Source organism: Heterodontus francisci, unplaced genomic scaffold (assembly GCF_036365525.1).
Source record: "Heterodontus francisci isolate sHetFra1 unplaced genomic scaffold, sHetFra1.hap1 HAP1_SCAFFOLD_1344, whole genome shotgun sequence".
In the NCBI taxonomy this organism is placed as follows: domain Eukaryota; kingdom Metazoa; phylum Chordata; class Chondrichthyes; order Heterodontiformes; family Heterodontidae; genus Heterodontus; species Heterodontus francisci.
Window position 1 is genome coordinate 64,351 of NW_027142110.1, and position 18,150 is coordinate 82,500.

At 44.1% G+C, this 18,150-nt stretch overlaps 1 protein-coding gene across 1 annotated transcript; it reads right to left on the minus strand.

The window, feature by feature from the left end:
* Positions 1-285: 285 nt before the first annotated feature.
* Positions 286-10,053, minus strand: LOC137366615 (uncharacterized). Its single transcript, XM_068028329.1, has 5 exons — positions 9,991-10,053; positions 8,449-8,733; positions 6,159-6,237; positions 4,552-4,752; positions 286-350 (listed from the first exon to the last, which is right to left on the minus strand). Exons 1-5 carry the CDS (start codon positions 10,039-10,041, stop codon positions 304-306), a joined length of 663 nt encoding a protein of 220 aa, XP_067884430.1. The 5' UTR covers positions 10,042-10,053; the 3' UTR covers positions 286-303.
* Between the last annotated feature and the right edge of the window lie 8,097 nt (positions 10,054-18,150).

Below are 18,150 nucleotides of genomic sequence, written 5' to 3' on the forward strand. Positions count from 1 at the left end.
CGCCCCTCCCCCACTGAAACCAGCTGGATGAGAGGCGGGAAGATACCACAGATTCAAACAAAGCTTTCTCTCCAGGGACCAATCAAAGCGTTTTCCATCATCTGACAAGATCAGTCAGAAAAAAAGGGAACATTCGGGTTTTGGTGGAAAAAGCAAGACTGCTGATCAGTACACAGAAGACGTGATCAGACCAGTTTAGTCATGTGATGAACTAACTATTGCAGGTATTGAACTCGTCACCGAGAACTTGAAGACAGAAAGCTGCTGGCTTCTGGATTGGGAACATCTCTATCTTGTCTCCTCTCATCTCATTCTCCCCAGCTTTGGAATCCATTGAAGACACAGGAACCCTAAGAGAGAGAGAGAGAGAGACAAGGTTTAAGAAGAATACTGGGCCCCAGTGAAATGCAAAAATTACCTCCAGCAAGAACTACCGATAAAAGGACTCGACAGTGAGCTCGAAGCACAGTAACAAGAAACTGTTCAGAGATTGCCTCAAACCTCTTCACTTGATCTTTCTTCTGCTCTTTTCTGTCTCTATTTGCATGTGCATATCGTGTATACAGGCTGGCGTGGGGCGCCGTGTGTATCCGTAGGCGTTAACCGGATTAGAGTTCAAATTTAAGTTTTAATAAATTTCACTTCTCTTCTTTAAACCTAAGAAAGCCTGTTTGTGCTCATTTCTATAATTGGAAAGCGGTAAACAAGGATTCACCAAGAGGGAGCTCAAAACACAGTGTGTTTCAAATGAAATCCTGCTGCAGTCGTCCAGGTGAAGGTTGTAAAGGGCCCAGAGACACCTTTCTCACTTCGTCATAACAATGTATACAAAATAACAGTAAAATATAAAGCTGAACATGAATTCAAAATAAGTGCAACATAAATGGCAATCAAACTTTTTCCTAATTTCTTGCAGTTGTAGATAGGCGGTTCTGTGGTCGAAAACGAGGCTCCCGAATGGTATGTTGCCTCCCAGGTGCACGGGTCAGGGATGTCTCAGATCGGCTGCAGAACATTCTGAAGGGGGAGGGTGAACAGCCAGTTGTCATTGTGCACATAGGCACCAATGATATAGGTAAAAAACGGGATGAGGTCCTACAAGCAGAATTTAGGGAGTTAGGAGCCAAGTTAAAAAGTAGGACCTCTGAGGTAGTAATCTCAGGATTGCTACCAGTGCCACGTGATAGTCAGAGAAGGAATGAAAGAATAGTCAGGATGAAATCGTGGCTTGAGAGATGGTGCAGGAGGGAGGGGTTCAGATTTTTGGGACATTGGGACCGGTTCTGGGGGAGGTGGGACTATAACAAATTGGACGGTCTACACCTGGGCCGGACTGGAACCAATGTCCTTGGGGGTGCTTTTGCTAACGCTGTTGGGGAGGGTTTAAACTAATGTGGCAGGGGGATGGAAACCAAATGAGGAGGTCAGTGGACAGTAAGGAGGTAGTAACTAAAGCCTGTAAGGAACTAGATAATAAAGTCAGCGTGACTAAGGGGAAGAGCAGGCAGGGAGCAGATGATGAACGCAAAGGGACTGGTGGTCTGAGGTGCATTTGTTTTAATGCGGGAAGTGTAGTAGGTAAGGCAGATGAACTTAGGGCTTGGATTAGTACCTGGGAGTATGATGTTATTGCTATTACTGAGACTTGGTTGAAGGAAGGGCACGATTGGCAACTAAATATCCCAGGATCTCGATGCTTCAGGCGGGATAGAGAGGGAGGTAAAAGGGGTGGCAGAGTTGCATTACTGGTCAAAGAGGATATCACAGCTGTGCTGAAGGAGGGCACTATGGAGGACTCGAGCAGTGAGGCAATATGGGCAGAACTCAGAAATAGGAAGGGTGCGGTAACAATGTTGGGGCTGTACTCCAGGCCTCCCAACAGCGAGTGTGAGATAGAGGTACAAATGTGTAAACAGATTATGGAAAGATGTAGGAGCAACAGGGTGGTGGTGATAGGAGATTTTAATTTTCCCAACATTGACTGGAATTCACTTAGTGTTAGAGGTCCAGATGGAGCAGAATTTGTAAGGAGCATCCAGGAGGGTTTTCTAGAGCAGTATGTAAATAGTCCAACTCGGGAAGGGGCCATACTGGACCTGGTGTTGGGGAATGAGCCCGGCCAGGTGGTTGAAGTTTCAGTAGGGGACGACTTTGGGAATAGTGATCACAATTCTGTAAGTTTTAGAATACTCATGGACAAAGACGAGAGTGGTCCTAAAGGAAGAGTGCTAAATTGTGGGAAGGCCAACTATACCAAAATTCGGCAGGAGCTGGGGAATGTAGATTGGGAGCAGCTGTTTGAAGATAAATCCACATTTGATATGTGGGAGGCTTTTAAAGAGAGGTTGATTAGCGTGCAGGAGAGACATGTTCCTGTGAAAATGAGGGATAGAAATGGCAAGATTAGGGAACCATGGATGACAGGTGAAATTGTGAAACTAGCTAAGAGGAAAAAGGAAGCATACATAAGGTCTAGGCGGCTGAAGAAAGACAAAGCTTTGGAAGAATATCGGGAATGTAGGACCAATCTGAAACGAGGAATTAAGAGGGCTAAAAGGGTTCATGAAATATCTTTAGCAAACAGGGTTAAGGAAAATCCCAAAGCCTTTTATTCATATATAAGGAGCAAGAGGGTAACTAGAGAAAGGATTGGCCCACTAAAGGACAAAGGAGGAATGTTATGCTTGGAGTCAGAGAAAATGGGTGAGATTCTAAACGAGTACTTTGCATCGGTATTCACTGAGGAGAGGGACATGACGGATGTTGAGGTTAGGGATAGATGTTTGATTACTCTAGGTCAAGTCGGCATAAGGAGGGAGGAAGTGTTGGTTATTCTAAAAGGCATTAAGGTGGACAAGTCCCCAGGTCCGGATGGGATCTATCCCAGGTTACTGAGGGAAGCGAGAGAGGAAATAGCTGGGGCCTTAACAGATATCTTTGCAGCATCCTTAAACACGGGTGAGGTCCCGGAGGACTGGAGAATTGCTAATGTTGTCCCCTTGTTTAAGAAGGGTAGCAGGGATAATCCAGGTAATTATAGACCGGTGAGCCTGACGTCAGTGGTAGGGAAGCTGCTGGAGAAGATATTGAGGGATAGGATCTAGTCCCATTTGGAAGAAAATGGGCTTATCAGTGATAGGCAACATGGTTTTGTGCAGGGAAGGTCATGTCTTACCAACTTAATAGAATTCTTTGAGGAAGTGACAAAGTTGATTGATGAGGGAAGGGCTGTCGATGTCATATACATGGACTTCAGTAAGGCATTTGATAAGGTTTCCCATGGTAGGTTGATGGAGAAAGTGAAGTCGCATGGGGTCCAGGGTGTACTAGCTAGATGGATAAAGAACTGGCTGGGCAACAGGAGACAGAGAGTAGCAGCGGAAGGGAGTTTCTCAAAATGGAGACGTGTGACCAGTGGTGTTCCACAGGGATCCGTGCTGGGACTACTGTTGTTTGTGATATACATGAATGATTTGGAGGAAAGTATAGGTGATCTGATTAGCAAGTTTGCAGACGACACTAAGATTGGTGGAGTAGCAGATAGTGAAGGGGACTGTCAGAGAATACAGCAGAATATAGATAGACTGGAGTGTTGGGCAGAGAAATGGCAGATGGAGTTCAATCCGGGCAAATGCGAGGTGATGCATTTTGGAAGATCCAATTCAAGAGTGAACTATACAGTAAATGGAAAAGTCCTGGGGAAAATTGATGTACAGAGAGATTTGGGTGTTCAGGTCCATTGTTCCCTGAAGGTGGCAACGCAGGTCAATAGAGTGGTCAAGAAGACATACGGCATGCTTTCCTTCATCGGACGGGGTATTGAGTGCAAGAGTTGGCAGGTCATGTTACAGTTGTATAGGACTTTGGTTCGGCCACATTTGGAATACTGCGTGCAGTTCTGGTCGCCACATTACCAAAAGGATGTGGATGCTTTGGAGAGGGTGCAGAGGAGGTTCACCAGGATGTTGCCTGGTATGGAGGGCGCTAGCTATGAAGAGAGGTTGAGCAGATTAGGATTATTTTCATTAGAAAGACGGAGGTTGAGGGGGGACCTGATTGAGGTGTACAAAATCATGAGAGGTATAGACAGGGTGGATAGCAAGAAGCTTTTTCCCAGAGTGGGGGATTCAATTACTAGGGGTCACGAGTTCAAAGTGAGAGGGGAAAAGTTTAGGGGGGATATGCATGGAAAGTTCTTTACGCAGAGGGTGGTGGGTGCCTGGAATGCATTGCCAGCGGAGGTGGTAGACGTGGGCACGATAGCGTCTTTTAAGATGTACCTAGACAGATACATGAATGGGCAGGAAGCAAAGAGATACAGACCCTTAGAAAATAGGCAACAGGTTTAGATAGAGGATCTGGATCGGCGCAGGCTTGGAGGGCCGAAGGGCCTGTTCCTGTGCTGTAATTTTCTTTGTTCTTTGTTCTTGTCCTTTGTTGAAGATAAGTCTGATTCTGTGCCTGCAGAAGGGATTGAGGAACTGGAAAAATAAGAGAAGGCAGGAAAGGTCTGCTGAAGTTCTCAAGGGCTATTCCACTACTGAGTCATACCTGCATAAAAAGTTCGTCTCCTCACAGTGTAATCCTGCTTCGTGTGCGCGTCAAGGTCCCTCTTTGGTGCTCTGGGTAGTGTTGAGCACGATTGCGTTTGCAGCCAAGCCATTTTGTCTGTGTCAGGAATTCTTAGGAGAAGGGCAGGGTTCGTAGGGTACCAAGCATGGAACACAATGGCCTGCTCTGATATCACCAACTCTGAGTAGCAGGAGAAATGTACATTGGTATTTACACATTCATTTTTATAGTGTTGATTGGATTAAGCATAAAACTATAATCTAGATGGAGAATTATGAATGGCTGAGAGTAATAGGATTAGAATTTGTGACAAGGATTCAGAATGTATCACAAACCCACAAGAGAAAAGTTTGTAGGTTTACACCATTATTGCATAGGCCAAATAACTGAAAAGAAAAACATTTTTTAATCCACTCTCAGGATATGAATATTACTGACACAACCAGAATTTATTCCCTGTCCTTAGTTGCCCCCCAAGAAGATCAATACCGGCTGCCTTTTTTGTCACAGTTTGATAGAATTGAGTGGCTTGCTAAGCCTCTTCAGAGGGCAGTTAAGGGTCGACCATGCACGGGCCAGGCCAGGTAAGGATATCCGGTTTCCTTTCTTAAAGAACATTAATGAACCAATTGGGTTTTTACTCTGGTCCAACAGTTAAACAGCTATTGAGTTAATACTGAAAAACATTGACAAACCTCATTCTTCCTTCATTGTTGGGTCTGAATCTTGGAATTCCCTACCTAATAAAAATGGGGAAACACCATCATCAAAAAACCCAGCAGCGGCTCAATGATAGGGCCTGTCCCACCATCTTCTCAGGGCAATGAGGGATGAACAATAAATGACAGCTTTACCAGTGACGCTTGTATCCAGAGAATGTTTTAAAACTCTGACTGCAATAGCATTCCACAGGCACTGGGAATCCCTCACCCGAATGAGGCCTTCTGCTTGGTGCTATCTGGACAGTGAGAGTTGACAGGATTTTTAATCATGAGAGAATCACAGCCATGAAGCCTGATACTGTCTTCAACTTTTTTCTGGTCTCCACTTTTCACCAGAAAAGGTGGTGGGGAGGGTGTTACTGATTAGCACATTCGGTGCTGAGGACCCCATTGGATTTTTCTGCTTCATCGTCAAGGTGCTCTGCGGCCAACTGAATAAAGATGCTTCTTGATTTCAGTAAAATAACATGTTTCATGTATTGTTGAATATTCAATTTGAATTACAGTGAAGAAACCAGAATAATGCTGATAAATTCTGAATTATTTTTAGTTAAATCCACAATCAACTCCAGATTTGTCCCCATGACACAATATAGCTTTGCGAGGGATTAGCTGACATGAGTCACTAAACTGGAGGAGGCTTTATGCTTTCATTAGGTGCAGACAAATAGCTGTTTACTGAGTTATGTGAAGCTAAATGACTCCCAAGTTAGATCCTGCTGAGTGCAGTTGGGTAAGTTCAATTATAGGAATCTGTATTTTCCCAGCCTTTTGCGAAATGAGAAGAAAATATAAATCTGCTGGCAGAGGTTTCTGTATCTTTTGGGATCGATTTATCAAATTGAGACAATTTTCACCCCTCACCTCGATCTTGTGAATTGGTCTGTGTGAACTGAGAATTCGCAGAAGGTTCTGGTTCCAGGGTCTGCTTGGGTGAGGATCTCTGCAAAATAACAGGTGTCCTAGCTTGATCAGTAACATGAAGAAATAGAAATTTAATTACTTTTCATGAATATATTTTATATAGAGAGAGAGAGAGAGAGAGAGCAAAAAGTGCAAGACCTTTCCAAAAGGTAAGGTTCCCAAGTGTTCTGTCTCAGCAACTTATTCTCAAAGTATATGAGAAAAGGCTTCAATATCATCATCTTCAAATTTGGATACTAACCGGGAATAGTGTAAGAAATCAGAGCTTGTCTCTGGACTAGGATCATTTGAATTACCAGCGGCTTCTCCACTACGTAAAGACAATTTTTCCCTCACCAATTCAATCTGTCTGATTTCACTGTCTTTTTGTGCTTGTAATTCCTTCTCAAACTTTTCCCTCTGGAAAGCACGCTCTCTCTCTGTCTCTCTGTCTCTCTCTCTCTCTCTCTCTCATTCCTCCTTTCGCACCTGAAATTCTAACTCAAAGCTATGGTTGTTCTCCTTACAGCAGAGAAGGTGATGTGAAGATTTGATACAGGCTGTAAAGGCTGATTCGCTCAGTAATAAGATGAAAATTCTGACAGAAGTAGCTTCCATCTTTATTCATCGCACCACTAGATTTACGAGAATGACACCAAAAATGAAGGACTTCAGTTATGGGCTGGTGGTTGTTACAGCATCGAAGGTCAGGGGGAGATTTGATGGAGGTGTTCAAAATCATGAAGAATTTGATAACTCCTCCTTATTTACTCTGATTCCAGTGTCAGAAGGGCCAGTAAATATATAATTAAAAAATAATAATGTCATGGTGGAAGAATCAGTGGTAAAAGGAAGAGGTTTTTATTAAATGCAGCAAGTTATGATTTGGAATGCACTGTCTGAATGGGCGGAGAATGCAGATTCAATAACAACCTTCAAAAAGGAACTGGTGAATTACTTGAAGGAGGAAAATTTACAGAGCAATGGGGAAAGGGCAAGGGAGGGGGACGCACCGGACAGCACATTCAAAGAGGCTGCACAGACACAGTAGGCCAAATGGCCTCTTTCTATGCTGTATCATTCTATAATTTTATACCTATCCTCCACTCATTACATGTTGTTGCAGAAATAATCCTACTTCTATCAGGAGACTTTGCTATAGTTTTGGTCATGAGTTCAGTTTGTGGTAGTTGGTAAATGTTGTGTTTAAATAGATTCTGTTTGCTATGAAATGTTGGCTCTAAGACCTGCCCAGACATGGCCCACTCCAACTCATTGACACCACTCTCAGCCAATACTCACTTGGTAATTATTAAACTCTGACGTACAGAGGTCTGCTGTCTGAATGATCGCTTGCCCTGGTAAAGCTAAACATTTAGCTCACAAATATTTTCTTTGCCAGAACTCATCCAGAGGTTGTGTTAAATTATAATGCTTAAATATCAGAAGAAAGTTTCCAGAAATCACACTGAGCTATGTAGAAACCACAATCAAAGAGGCTTGAAATAATCTTTCCCAACATAAAATATATGAGTGGGTCATTAAGTTATATGGCTAGCTTGTTACCCATGTGACCAATACTGTTTAGGTTTGAGTCGTCATTTTTGAATCAGTAACATGGTGACAATTCGATTTTGGACTGTCCCTTTCTCCACTCCTATTTTTCATTTGCTCTCTTCCCACCTTTGAAACTTCACGTGAGCCAAGGCCAAGGAAGAAAAACTGTTCCAGGCCTCTGCTATTATTACTCAATTAACTAACAGGAGGTGACAGAGGTGCCTGTGGTTAACTCCACACTCATTGAAGAACCCAGCCTTCAATCTGTACCTGCTTGGTACATTGTTACAATCAGGTACAAGGATGGGGAGAAATCAGAAATGAATAGATTTCAGCTCATTCCCTGAATAAGGGGATGAGTGTGTCACACCTTGGTGTAGCCTGGACATTTAATGAGGAATGTCAGCAAAACTCAAACAGTGCGACAGCATTCCAAAGGAAAGTTGAAATGATGGCCAAAATACTCAAGAGACAGAAAAGATATCAACAATGTGGAAATTAGACATTGTGAATTAGCACTAATAGCAGACACACCACCATCTTCAATATGACTAGATGGTAACAAATGGTCTGAGGTCATTTATTTCTTAAATACAAGAGGAACTTTTTTTTTTAATGTCTATGAATATATTGAGAGAAGCAACAGTCATTAAGCAGCATGAACATGACTAACAGAAACAATCGATGTACTTACCAAAGTGCTGTTGTACAGATGGTCATCCTCTTGGATGTTCCCGATGTTATAGTGCCTGCACCCAGGAAATGCCCCTTTAGAAAAGCAGGCAGTCACTGAGGGAGAACACTCGGGAACACAATTGCCTGAAGTTGATCGACCAGAACCCTTCTGGATCCAATTACAGACGGCTGCCAGGATGGAACGCTTGGGAACCTTGGGACTGGATGGTGATGATGTTGACGACACACTACTAAGCGAGGATGATACTCGCGAGGAGACGGTGTCCACAGGGCGATTGGGTGACTGAAACGATAATTCAGGTGACTGCAGAAATTTGTTTTTGAGAAAGTGCGTCAATGATTATATCTCAGAAAGTTCCCTCTTCCCAGTTACATCTATTGTGCCGTGAAACTCCCAGACACTTACCACACCCCCACCAAAATAAAAATGGAGGCATTGTGGATACAACAGCTGGGTCTTGAGGAGGGGAAGTAATGCATGATTCCATGATAGTTAAACTGTGAAATCTTTCCATTGGTTTTCCTCCCTCGCTCAGACAAAATCTACTCTGAAGAATGATGTCACCATCTCACATCCACTGGTTAATAAGTCAACATTGACAGTTCATCATTTAGCACGTTTGTAAATTACCCAGTTAGATTGTCAGCACATGACATACACAAATTCATCACGGCCATTACATATGAACACTTCTGTTAGTGTTTTAACTCTAAAGTTATTAAATAATCCCTTTGCTTTTCAGTTAAACACTCAGTATTTGAACACTCCTATATCTATGCAGATATTTACTTGCCTGCCTCACCCAGTTACTCATTGTAACTTTGCAGCATCCACCTACACAGGATGAAGTTAAAACACATCCTGTGGTGCTGCGAGGCTTGAACAAGTCAAGAAAGAGCATGAGTGTAAAAAAGTATTGGTGAGCTTGCCTGAATGAGAAAGCCAGCCAGTGCAAATGCAGGCACGAGTGCGAGAGACAGAAAGAGACAGCAAGAACTGGAAACAGAGAGAGATAGAAGGAAGGAAATTAGGAGTCACATCAGTCAGGTCATTCGAATGCAGCTCTTACCAAGTGAGTGCAGAATATTGGTCATGAAGAGGCAATAAAGGCACTGAAGAGGGGGTGTATGAGGTCCAAAAGAGGAGAATCCATAAATAGGGAGGGTATTTTAAAACAGAAATAGGATCCTAAAGACGCAGAACAGATATAATAATGGTTAACTGAACTGCTAAAAGACTGAATTGCTGACATTTCCAGGGAACAGGTGAGAGACACTTTCTACTAAAACCAGCTTACTGATAAACCTCCAGGAAACACCACCCTTCTGTAGAGAAGATGCTGAATAGCAACTAAAGGTCAACTATAGAAAAAACGAAGCCTGCAGTCAAGAGGGAATCTGGTGTACATGCAGGGAGGTGTATTACCTTGTTGCGATTTGGGCAGCAGTTTACCAGATTTGATCACAAAATGCTGTTTTTGATGGACTCTGCACTTTAAGCTGCTTTATCAGAAAACATTACAACAGCTCAATAGAATACCTCAAATGACTTTGATTGTCGTCTGGAACGCTTGATGTTAAAGCACATCATTTTATCATTCAATATTGTGTTCTGAAAAGGAAAAGAAGACTGAAAATAAATCAGAGGTGTGCGACGAGGGAATATATTCACTAGAAATAACGAAATATTGCTTTTCCTCTCTTTAGTGCAAGGAACTAGTTTCCAATATCAACCAGAAGGCCCAGGTGATCTTGGACAGTGAAGTCAGCAGTTCAAGCAGGAGTCTCTGGACTGCAGCATGGTTGGTTTCCTGGCCAACTTTCCTCAGCCTATCCCAGAGATGCTGAGACTAATTCAAGGACTTTTATTGTTATTTCAGTGAACAGTAGCTATCGCAGCAGACACTGGGCCTTTGTAGATTGTATAACTCCTTTCCACCATCCTGATTTGAAGCTAGATCACATTTCCATCAGGGTCACTGGGTCAAAATCCTGGAACTTCCTTCCTAATAACATCAGAGTTCAAGAAGGAAGCTCACCATCACCTTCTCAAGGACAATTAAGGATGGGTAACAAGTGCTGGCCTTGTCATCAATACTGACATCCCATGAAGAAATGTAAAAATTCTTGGGAATCTCGGCCTAGTTTACTCTGTCTCTTCTCATAAGAGAATCCCCTCATCCCAGCAATCAGCGGAGTGAACCATTGTTGCACTCCCTCCAAGCTACGTGTGTCCTCCCTGACAATAAGATGACCAAAACTAGAAACAGTATTGCAGGTGTGGTCTCACTAAGACTTTATCCACGGTTGTCATTAGATTTCTTCACTCTATTACAAAGGGTTGGTGATTAAAAGGCTATCACACTATTTGCTTTCTGTACCTACATGTTAACTTGCTGATTTGTGAACAAGAACACCCAGCTTCCTCTCAATACCAAAACTGGACCAGTTGTACCTGATTTGTACCAGTACAAATCACACCAACAACTATTGCGATAAAGAAAAGTGATGGACGCTTAAATAAAGCAGCACTGAAGTCTACGATGTTTCCACACGTTGACTCTTGATGATATGAAGCCACATCACAGCTATCCTTAGGTTTAAACTGTGTTGACATGGTTACTGGTTTATGCTGTCATGGCCAGACCATTGTGAGGTCACCTGCACAATGTGCAGGACCAAAACTTATTGCATTTAAATATAAACATTGGTAGCAAAGAAATGAAGTATCGAACAAAGAACAGTACAGCACAGGAACAGGCCATTCGGCCCAATCTTGATGCCTGCCTAAACTAAAACCGTCTGCACTTCCGGGGACCGTATCCCTCTATTCCCATCCTATTCATGTATTTGTCAAGATGCCTCTTAAACGTCTCTATGGTACCTGCTTCCACCACCTCCCCCGGCAGCAAGTTCCAGGCACTCACCACCCTCTGTGTAAAGAACTTGCCTCGCACATCCCCTCTAAACTTTGCCCCTCTCACCTTAAACCTCTGTCCCCTAGTAACTGACTCTTCCACCCTGGGAAAAAGCTTCTGACTATCCACTCTCGCCATGCCGCTTATAACTTTGTAAACCTCTATCATGTCGCCCCTCCACCTCCGTCGTTCCAGTGAAAACAATCCGAGTTTATCCAACCTCTCCTCATAGCTAATGCCCTCCAGACCAGACAACATCCTGGTAAACCTCTTCTGTACCCTCTCCAAAGTCTCCACGTCCTTCTGGTAGTGTGGCGACCAGAATTGCACGCAATATTCTAAGTGTGGCCTAACTAAAGTTCTGTACAGCTGCAACATGACTTGCCTATTTTTATACCCTATGCCCCGACCGATGAAGGCAAGCATGCCGTATGCCTTCTTGACTACCTTATCCACCTGCGTTGCCACTTTCAGTGACCTGTGGACCTGTACGCCCAGATCTCTCTGCCTGTCAATACTCCTAAGGGTTCTGCCATTTACTGTATACTTCCCACCTGCATTAGACCTTCCAAAATGCATTACCTCACATTTGTCCAAATTAAACTCCATCTGCCATTTCTCCGCCCAAGTCCCCAACCGATCTATATCCTGCTGTATCCTCTGACAATCCTCATCATTATTCGCAACTCCACCAACCTTTGTGTCGTCCACAAACTTACTAATCAGACCAGCTACATTTTCCTCCAAATCATTTATATATACTACAAACAGCAAAGGTCCCAGCACTGATCCCTGCGGAACACCACTAGTCACATCCCTCCGTTCAGAAAAGAAGGAATATTCTCTGGGATTTTAGTGCTATTTTACTGGAATTCTATGTAACCTAACCTATGTATAATCTTTAATCTTGTAGTGCATGTGTAATGTTTAATTTCTGAAAGCCATACAGAGTAAAGCTTAAGGTACTGCAACAAATTCAAGAGTGTTGGCATTTATTACCTTATCGGGTCGAATCTGTAGTTAAGTTGGACTAGACTTGTGAATAATTGTTTTTAAGTTGTTTGTCCAAACGTACGAGTTTAAATCAATTTGCAACATCCCATCATTTACAGACATAAAATAGCCTCAAATTTTGCTATTTATTCCGGGGCAGACAGGTGAAGTGTTTATTTTGTCTGTGATTTAACTCGACCCCTAATGATAACCAACATGGTGGGAGAGAGTGATAGACAGAGAGAGAGGGACAGAGGTAGAGTAACAGAGAGATAGTGAGGGATAGAGACAGAAGCAGAGAGATAGAAAGTGCCAGGAGACCCTGAGACACTTTAGAAGCAGGGGGACGGGGAGACAGGCTGTGTGGAGACCCTGGGGTAACGTTACAGATAGACAGGGTAGATGCAGGTAAGATGTTTCTCCTGGTTGAGGAGTCTGGAACCAGGGGACACAATTTAAAAATAAGGGGGAAGCCACTTGGGACAGAGATGAGGAGAAATTTCATGACTCAGAGGGTTGTGAATCTTTGGAATTCTCTATCCCAGACGGCTGTGGAAGCTCAGTCATTGAGTATGTTTAAAGCAGAGATTGACAGATTTCTAAACACCAAAGACATAAAGGGATATGAGGATTGTCTGGGAAAAAGGCATTGAAGTGAATGATCAGCCATGATAGTATTGAATGGGGGAGCAGGCTCGATGGGCTGAATGGCCTACTCCTGTTCCTGTGTTCCCAAGCTGCTGAAATAGTTTCTCCCAAACTACACCATCAGTTCCCCTTAATATCTCAACAACTTTGATCAAATCACCTTGATCCTCCTAAATTCCAGTGAAAAAATCCCCAGTTTGTGTAATATCACTTCGTAATTTAACCCTTAGAGTCCAGTTATCATTCTGGTAAATCTACACTGCACTCAAGTGGACACAGACCCCCCAATGTCTCTTTGGACCTCCAGTGTTTCTAGCTTTACACCATTTATAAAGTAATCTGTTCTAGTCTTTTTTACTGACATTGAAATCTATCTAACACGATTTTGCCCATTTATTTAAGATATTAATATCTCTTTGTAATTTAATGCTTCCAGCTACACTGCTTACAATGCTGCCTATTTTTGTGTCATTGGTAAACTTGGGTATGTTGCATTCTACCCCATCATCATAAATCATTAATAAATACAGCAAAACTGAGACACACACGGGCTTTGCACTAGTAGACAGGAGTGAATCATTCCAACCCAGAGGTTTTTTAATTCCAGATTTATGTTTTTTTTTCGAAAAAGCAGAATTCAAATTCACAACAGCCCAGTGTGGGATTTAAACTTCTACTTTTTCAATCATCAGCTCAGGCCTTCAAATTAAAACACATAAAGAGATTCATTTTCCCACTGCTGTTGTCTGACTGTCTTAGGTTTTGTATATTGTTCCCTTCTCCTCTTCTTCCATGTGTTTGAAGTCTTTGAAGTTTGTCAGACATTGGTAAACTACTTCATGTGGTGTTGTGTAAATACCTTCAATTCTGTGTATCTGCAAGGGACACAATTCAAATTCTCACCTTATTGCATCAACTAAAACCTGCAGGTCCATTCAAACAACTCTATTTCCTGTCTCTGCAAAGATTGCTCACACTTCCACAATGCAGGAATGTCTGAATGGAAACAGCTTTTGACACATTTCCCAACACGTTTGCTAACACTTTTCAGGATGAAGCTAAATTCAACTCACAGATCAAGCCCCAAATTGAATCTTTAAGATATAAAAAGTGACACAAATGAAATCCCAGATCTCTCTGTCCCTGCACCCATTTTAACATTGTACCATTCAGTTTATATCGCTTCTCCTCAGCCTTCCTTCCAAAATGCATCATTTGACATTTCTCAGCATTGAAGTTAACCTGCCATGTGTCTGACCATTTCACCAGACTGCCTCTATCCTCCTGAAGTCTACTACTATTCCCTTCCCTGTTTATTTCATTGCAGATGGTGTAATGTTGAAGTTATGCCCTGTAAACCCAAGTCCAAGTCATTAATATATATCAAAAAGATCAGTGGTCCTAATCCAAACCCCTGGGGAATACCCCTGTACCACAATGTACACTGTATACAGTCAGTACAAAAGCAGGGAGGTTATGCTGAACATTTATAAAGCTCTAGTTAGGCCCCAATTGGAGAATTGTGTCCAGTTCTGGTCACCACACTTTAGGAAGGAGGTGAGGGTCCTTGAGAGGGTGCAGAGGAGATTTACCAGAATGGTTCCAGGGATGAGGGATTTTAGCTACAAAGTTAGGTTGGAAAAGCTGGGTTTGATCTCTTTAGAACAATGCAGATAGAGGGGAGATTGAATAGAAGTGTATAAGATTATGTCAGGCATAGATACCGTCCTCCAGTCTGAACCAACCATTCACCACTACTCTCTGTGTTCTATCCCTTATCCAATGTCGTATCCACTCTGTCCCTGTCCCGTTCATTCCATGAACATTCATTTTGCTAACTAGTCAATTATGAGGCACCATTATGACCTCCCCTTGAGGAAATTGGTCACAGAGCACAGAAAAACACAAACACAGAAAAACACACACAGACAGACAATGAGCATCTGCAACAAGAGAGAATCCAACCACCTCCCCTTGGCATTCAAAGCATTATCCCATCACTGAATCCCCCAGCATCAACATCCTGAGGAAACATTCACCAGAAACTGAGCTGAAGAAATCACATCAGTCCTGTGGCTACAAGTGACTCACCCCCTGACTCCCCAAAGCCTTTCCACCACCTACAAGTCACAAGTCAGGTGTGTGATGGTATCTCTCCACTTGCCTGGATGAGTGCAGAACCTACAACACTCCAGAATCTCGACACCATCCAGGACAAAGCAGCCCACTTGATTGGCACCCCATCCAACACTTTAAACTTTGATCAAATCACCCCTTAACCTTCTAAATTCCAGGGATACAGAGTAAAGCTCCATCTACACGGTCCCATCAAATGCTGCCAAGCTATTAGTTAGCTATTGAGTAAATCTCAGTCTTCTCTGTTTTATCAAACACTCCCAACACAGGTTCAGTGTGGGGTTCGATACAGAGTAAAGCTGCCTCTATATTTGCCTCTCTTTCTCCTCCTCCATCCAAATGGAGAGAGTAACAGTGAGAAAGACAGGGATAGATATAGAGAGAGAATAGCAGAGAGAGGGATGGATAGCAATGAGGAGAGAGTACCAGAGAGAAAGAGGAAGAGATTGGGATGGAGAGTGTCGTCAGTGTTCCTGCAAAGCTGTGTACAACAGCCTGGAAGGTATGACACAGCGAGAGATTGGGATTGAGAGGGTACAGAGGGAGAGAGATAGATCGAGGGAGAGAGAGGGGTAGAGACAGGGAGAGGCAGAGACAAGGAGAGGCAGATAGAGAGGTAGAGACAGGGAGAGGCAGATAGAGAGGCAGAGACAGGGAGAGGTAGAGCGCCAGAGGCAGAGAGAGAGACAGGGAGGGACAGATGGTGTAAGGGAGGCACAAATAGAGTCATGGACAGAGGCAGGGACAGAGGCAGAGAAAGAGAGAGAAAGAGAGAGGGAGAGAGACAAAGAGAGAGAGAGAGAAAGGGAGGGAGACACAGGAAGTAGCAGAGAAAGAGGGAGAAGCAGAGAGAGAGTGATAGGGAAAGAAAATGAGAAAGTCAGGCAGGGGAAGAGTCAGAGAGAGAGGGAGTTGGACAGAGAGAGAGGGAGATGGACAGAGAGAGGAAGACCGAGAGAGAATGTTGAAGGAACTGTACTCTGTTCCTAAGCTGTGCTGAACCTGCTCTGGGAGTGTTTGATGGGCTACATTAATGGGCCGTGTACAGTCCTGTATCAGACTGTGAAGAAGCAGAACATGTTCAGTACACAACGGGTCAAAGGGAAAGATTCACTCCTGTCTGCTACTGGGAAGAGAGACTGACCTTAACATCAAGGCAGCGTTTGACTGAGTGTGACATCGAGGAGCCCGAGTAAAACTCAGTGGGAATCGGGGGGAAAACTCACCACTGGTTGGAATCATACCGAGCACAAAGGAAGATGGTTTTGGTTGTTGGAAGTCAATCATCTCAGTCCCAGGCCTTCACTGCAGGAGTTTATCAGGGTAGTGTCCTCAGCCCAACCATCTTCAGATGATATCCCAGCAGAAAATGCTGGATATACTGAGCAGGTCAGGCAGCATCTGTGGAGAGAGAAACAGAGTTAGTGATTCAGCTCGATGGATTCCAGATTTCCAGCATCCACAGTATTTTGCCTCAGATAATGAAGCAATCCAGAGCCACATGCACCGAGACCCGGACAAAATTCAGGTTTGGGCCGACCAGTGACAAGTAACATTCACGTCACACAAGTGCCAGGCAATGAGCATCTGCAACAAGAGAGAATCCAACCACCTCCCCTTGGCATTCAAAGCATTATCCCATCGCTGAATCCCCCAACATCAACATCCTGGGGAAACATTGACCAGGAACTGAGCTGACGAAATCACATCAATACTGTGGCTACAAGTGACTCACCCCCTGACACCCCAAAGCCTTTCCTTCACCTGCAAGACACCAGTCAGGTGTGTGATGGTATATCTGTGAGCCCACACCTGGAGTATTGTGTACAGTCCTGGTCTCAGTACTGAAGGAAGGATATACTTGTCTTCGAGGTGAGGAGGAGAAAGAGAGAGGGGGTGAGGGAGAGAAAGAGAGAGAGAGCGACAGGGTGATGGGGAGAAAGAGAGAGATACAGAGACATGGTGAGGGGGAGAAAGAGAAAGGGGGGGTGAGGGGGAGAAAGAGAGAGAGAGAGAGACGGGGTGAGGGGGAGAAAGAGAAAGGGTGGGTGAGGGAGAGAAAGAGAGAGAGAGAGAGAGAGAGACGGGGTGAGGGGGAGAAAGAGAGAGAGAGACGGGGTGAGGGGGAGAAAGAGAAATGGGGGGTGAGGGGGAGAAAGAGAGAGAGAGACGGGGTAAGGGAGAGAAAGAGAGAGAGAGACGGGGTGAGGGGGAGAAAGAGAAAGGGGATGAGGGGGAGAAAGAGAGAGAGAGACGGGGTGAGGGGGAGAAAGAGAAATGGGGGGTGAGGGGGAGAAAGAGAGAGAGAGACGGGCTGAGGGGGAGAAAGAGAAAGGGGGGCGAGGGGGAGAAAGAGATGGCGAGAAAAAGAGAGAGAGTGATGGAGTGAAGGAGAAGGTGAGGTATAAAAAAATCCCAAAGACACTGCACAGGGTGCATTATAAAACAAAATCTAACACCAAACCCACAGAACGAGAGATTAAGGCTGATGACAAAAGCCTTTGTCAAAGAGGTTAGTTTTAAAGAATGTCTTTAAGCAGGAATGAGAGATAGAGAGACGGAGAGGTTTAGGGGATGAGGGGGAGAAAGAGAGGAGGGGTGAGGGAGAGAAAGAGAGAGAGAGAGAGTGAGTGGCAGAGAAAGAGGGAGAAGTGGAGAGAGAGAGACAGAGAGAGAGAGGGAGAGACAGAGAGAGAGGGAGACAGAGAGGGAGAGGGAGGGAGAGGGGGAGAGAGAGAGAGAGAGAGAGAGAGAGGGAGAGAGAGAGAGAGAGAGGGAGGGAGAGAGAGGGGGAGACAGAAAGAGAGAGGGGGAGACAGAGAGGGAGAGGGAGGGAGAGGGGGAGTCAGAGAAGGAGAGGGGGAGACAGAGAGGGAGAGAGAGAGAGAGAGGGGGAGACAGAGAGGGAGAGGGGGAGACAGAGAGAGAGAGAGAGAGAGAGAGAGAGAGAGAGAGGGAGGGAGGGAGAGTGAGAGGGGAAGACAGAAAGAGAGAGAGGGGAGATA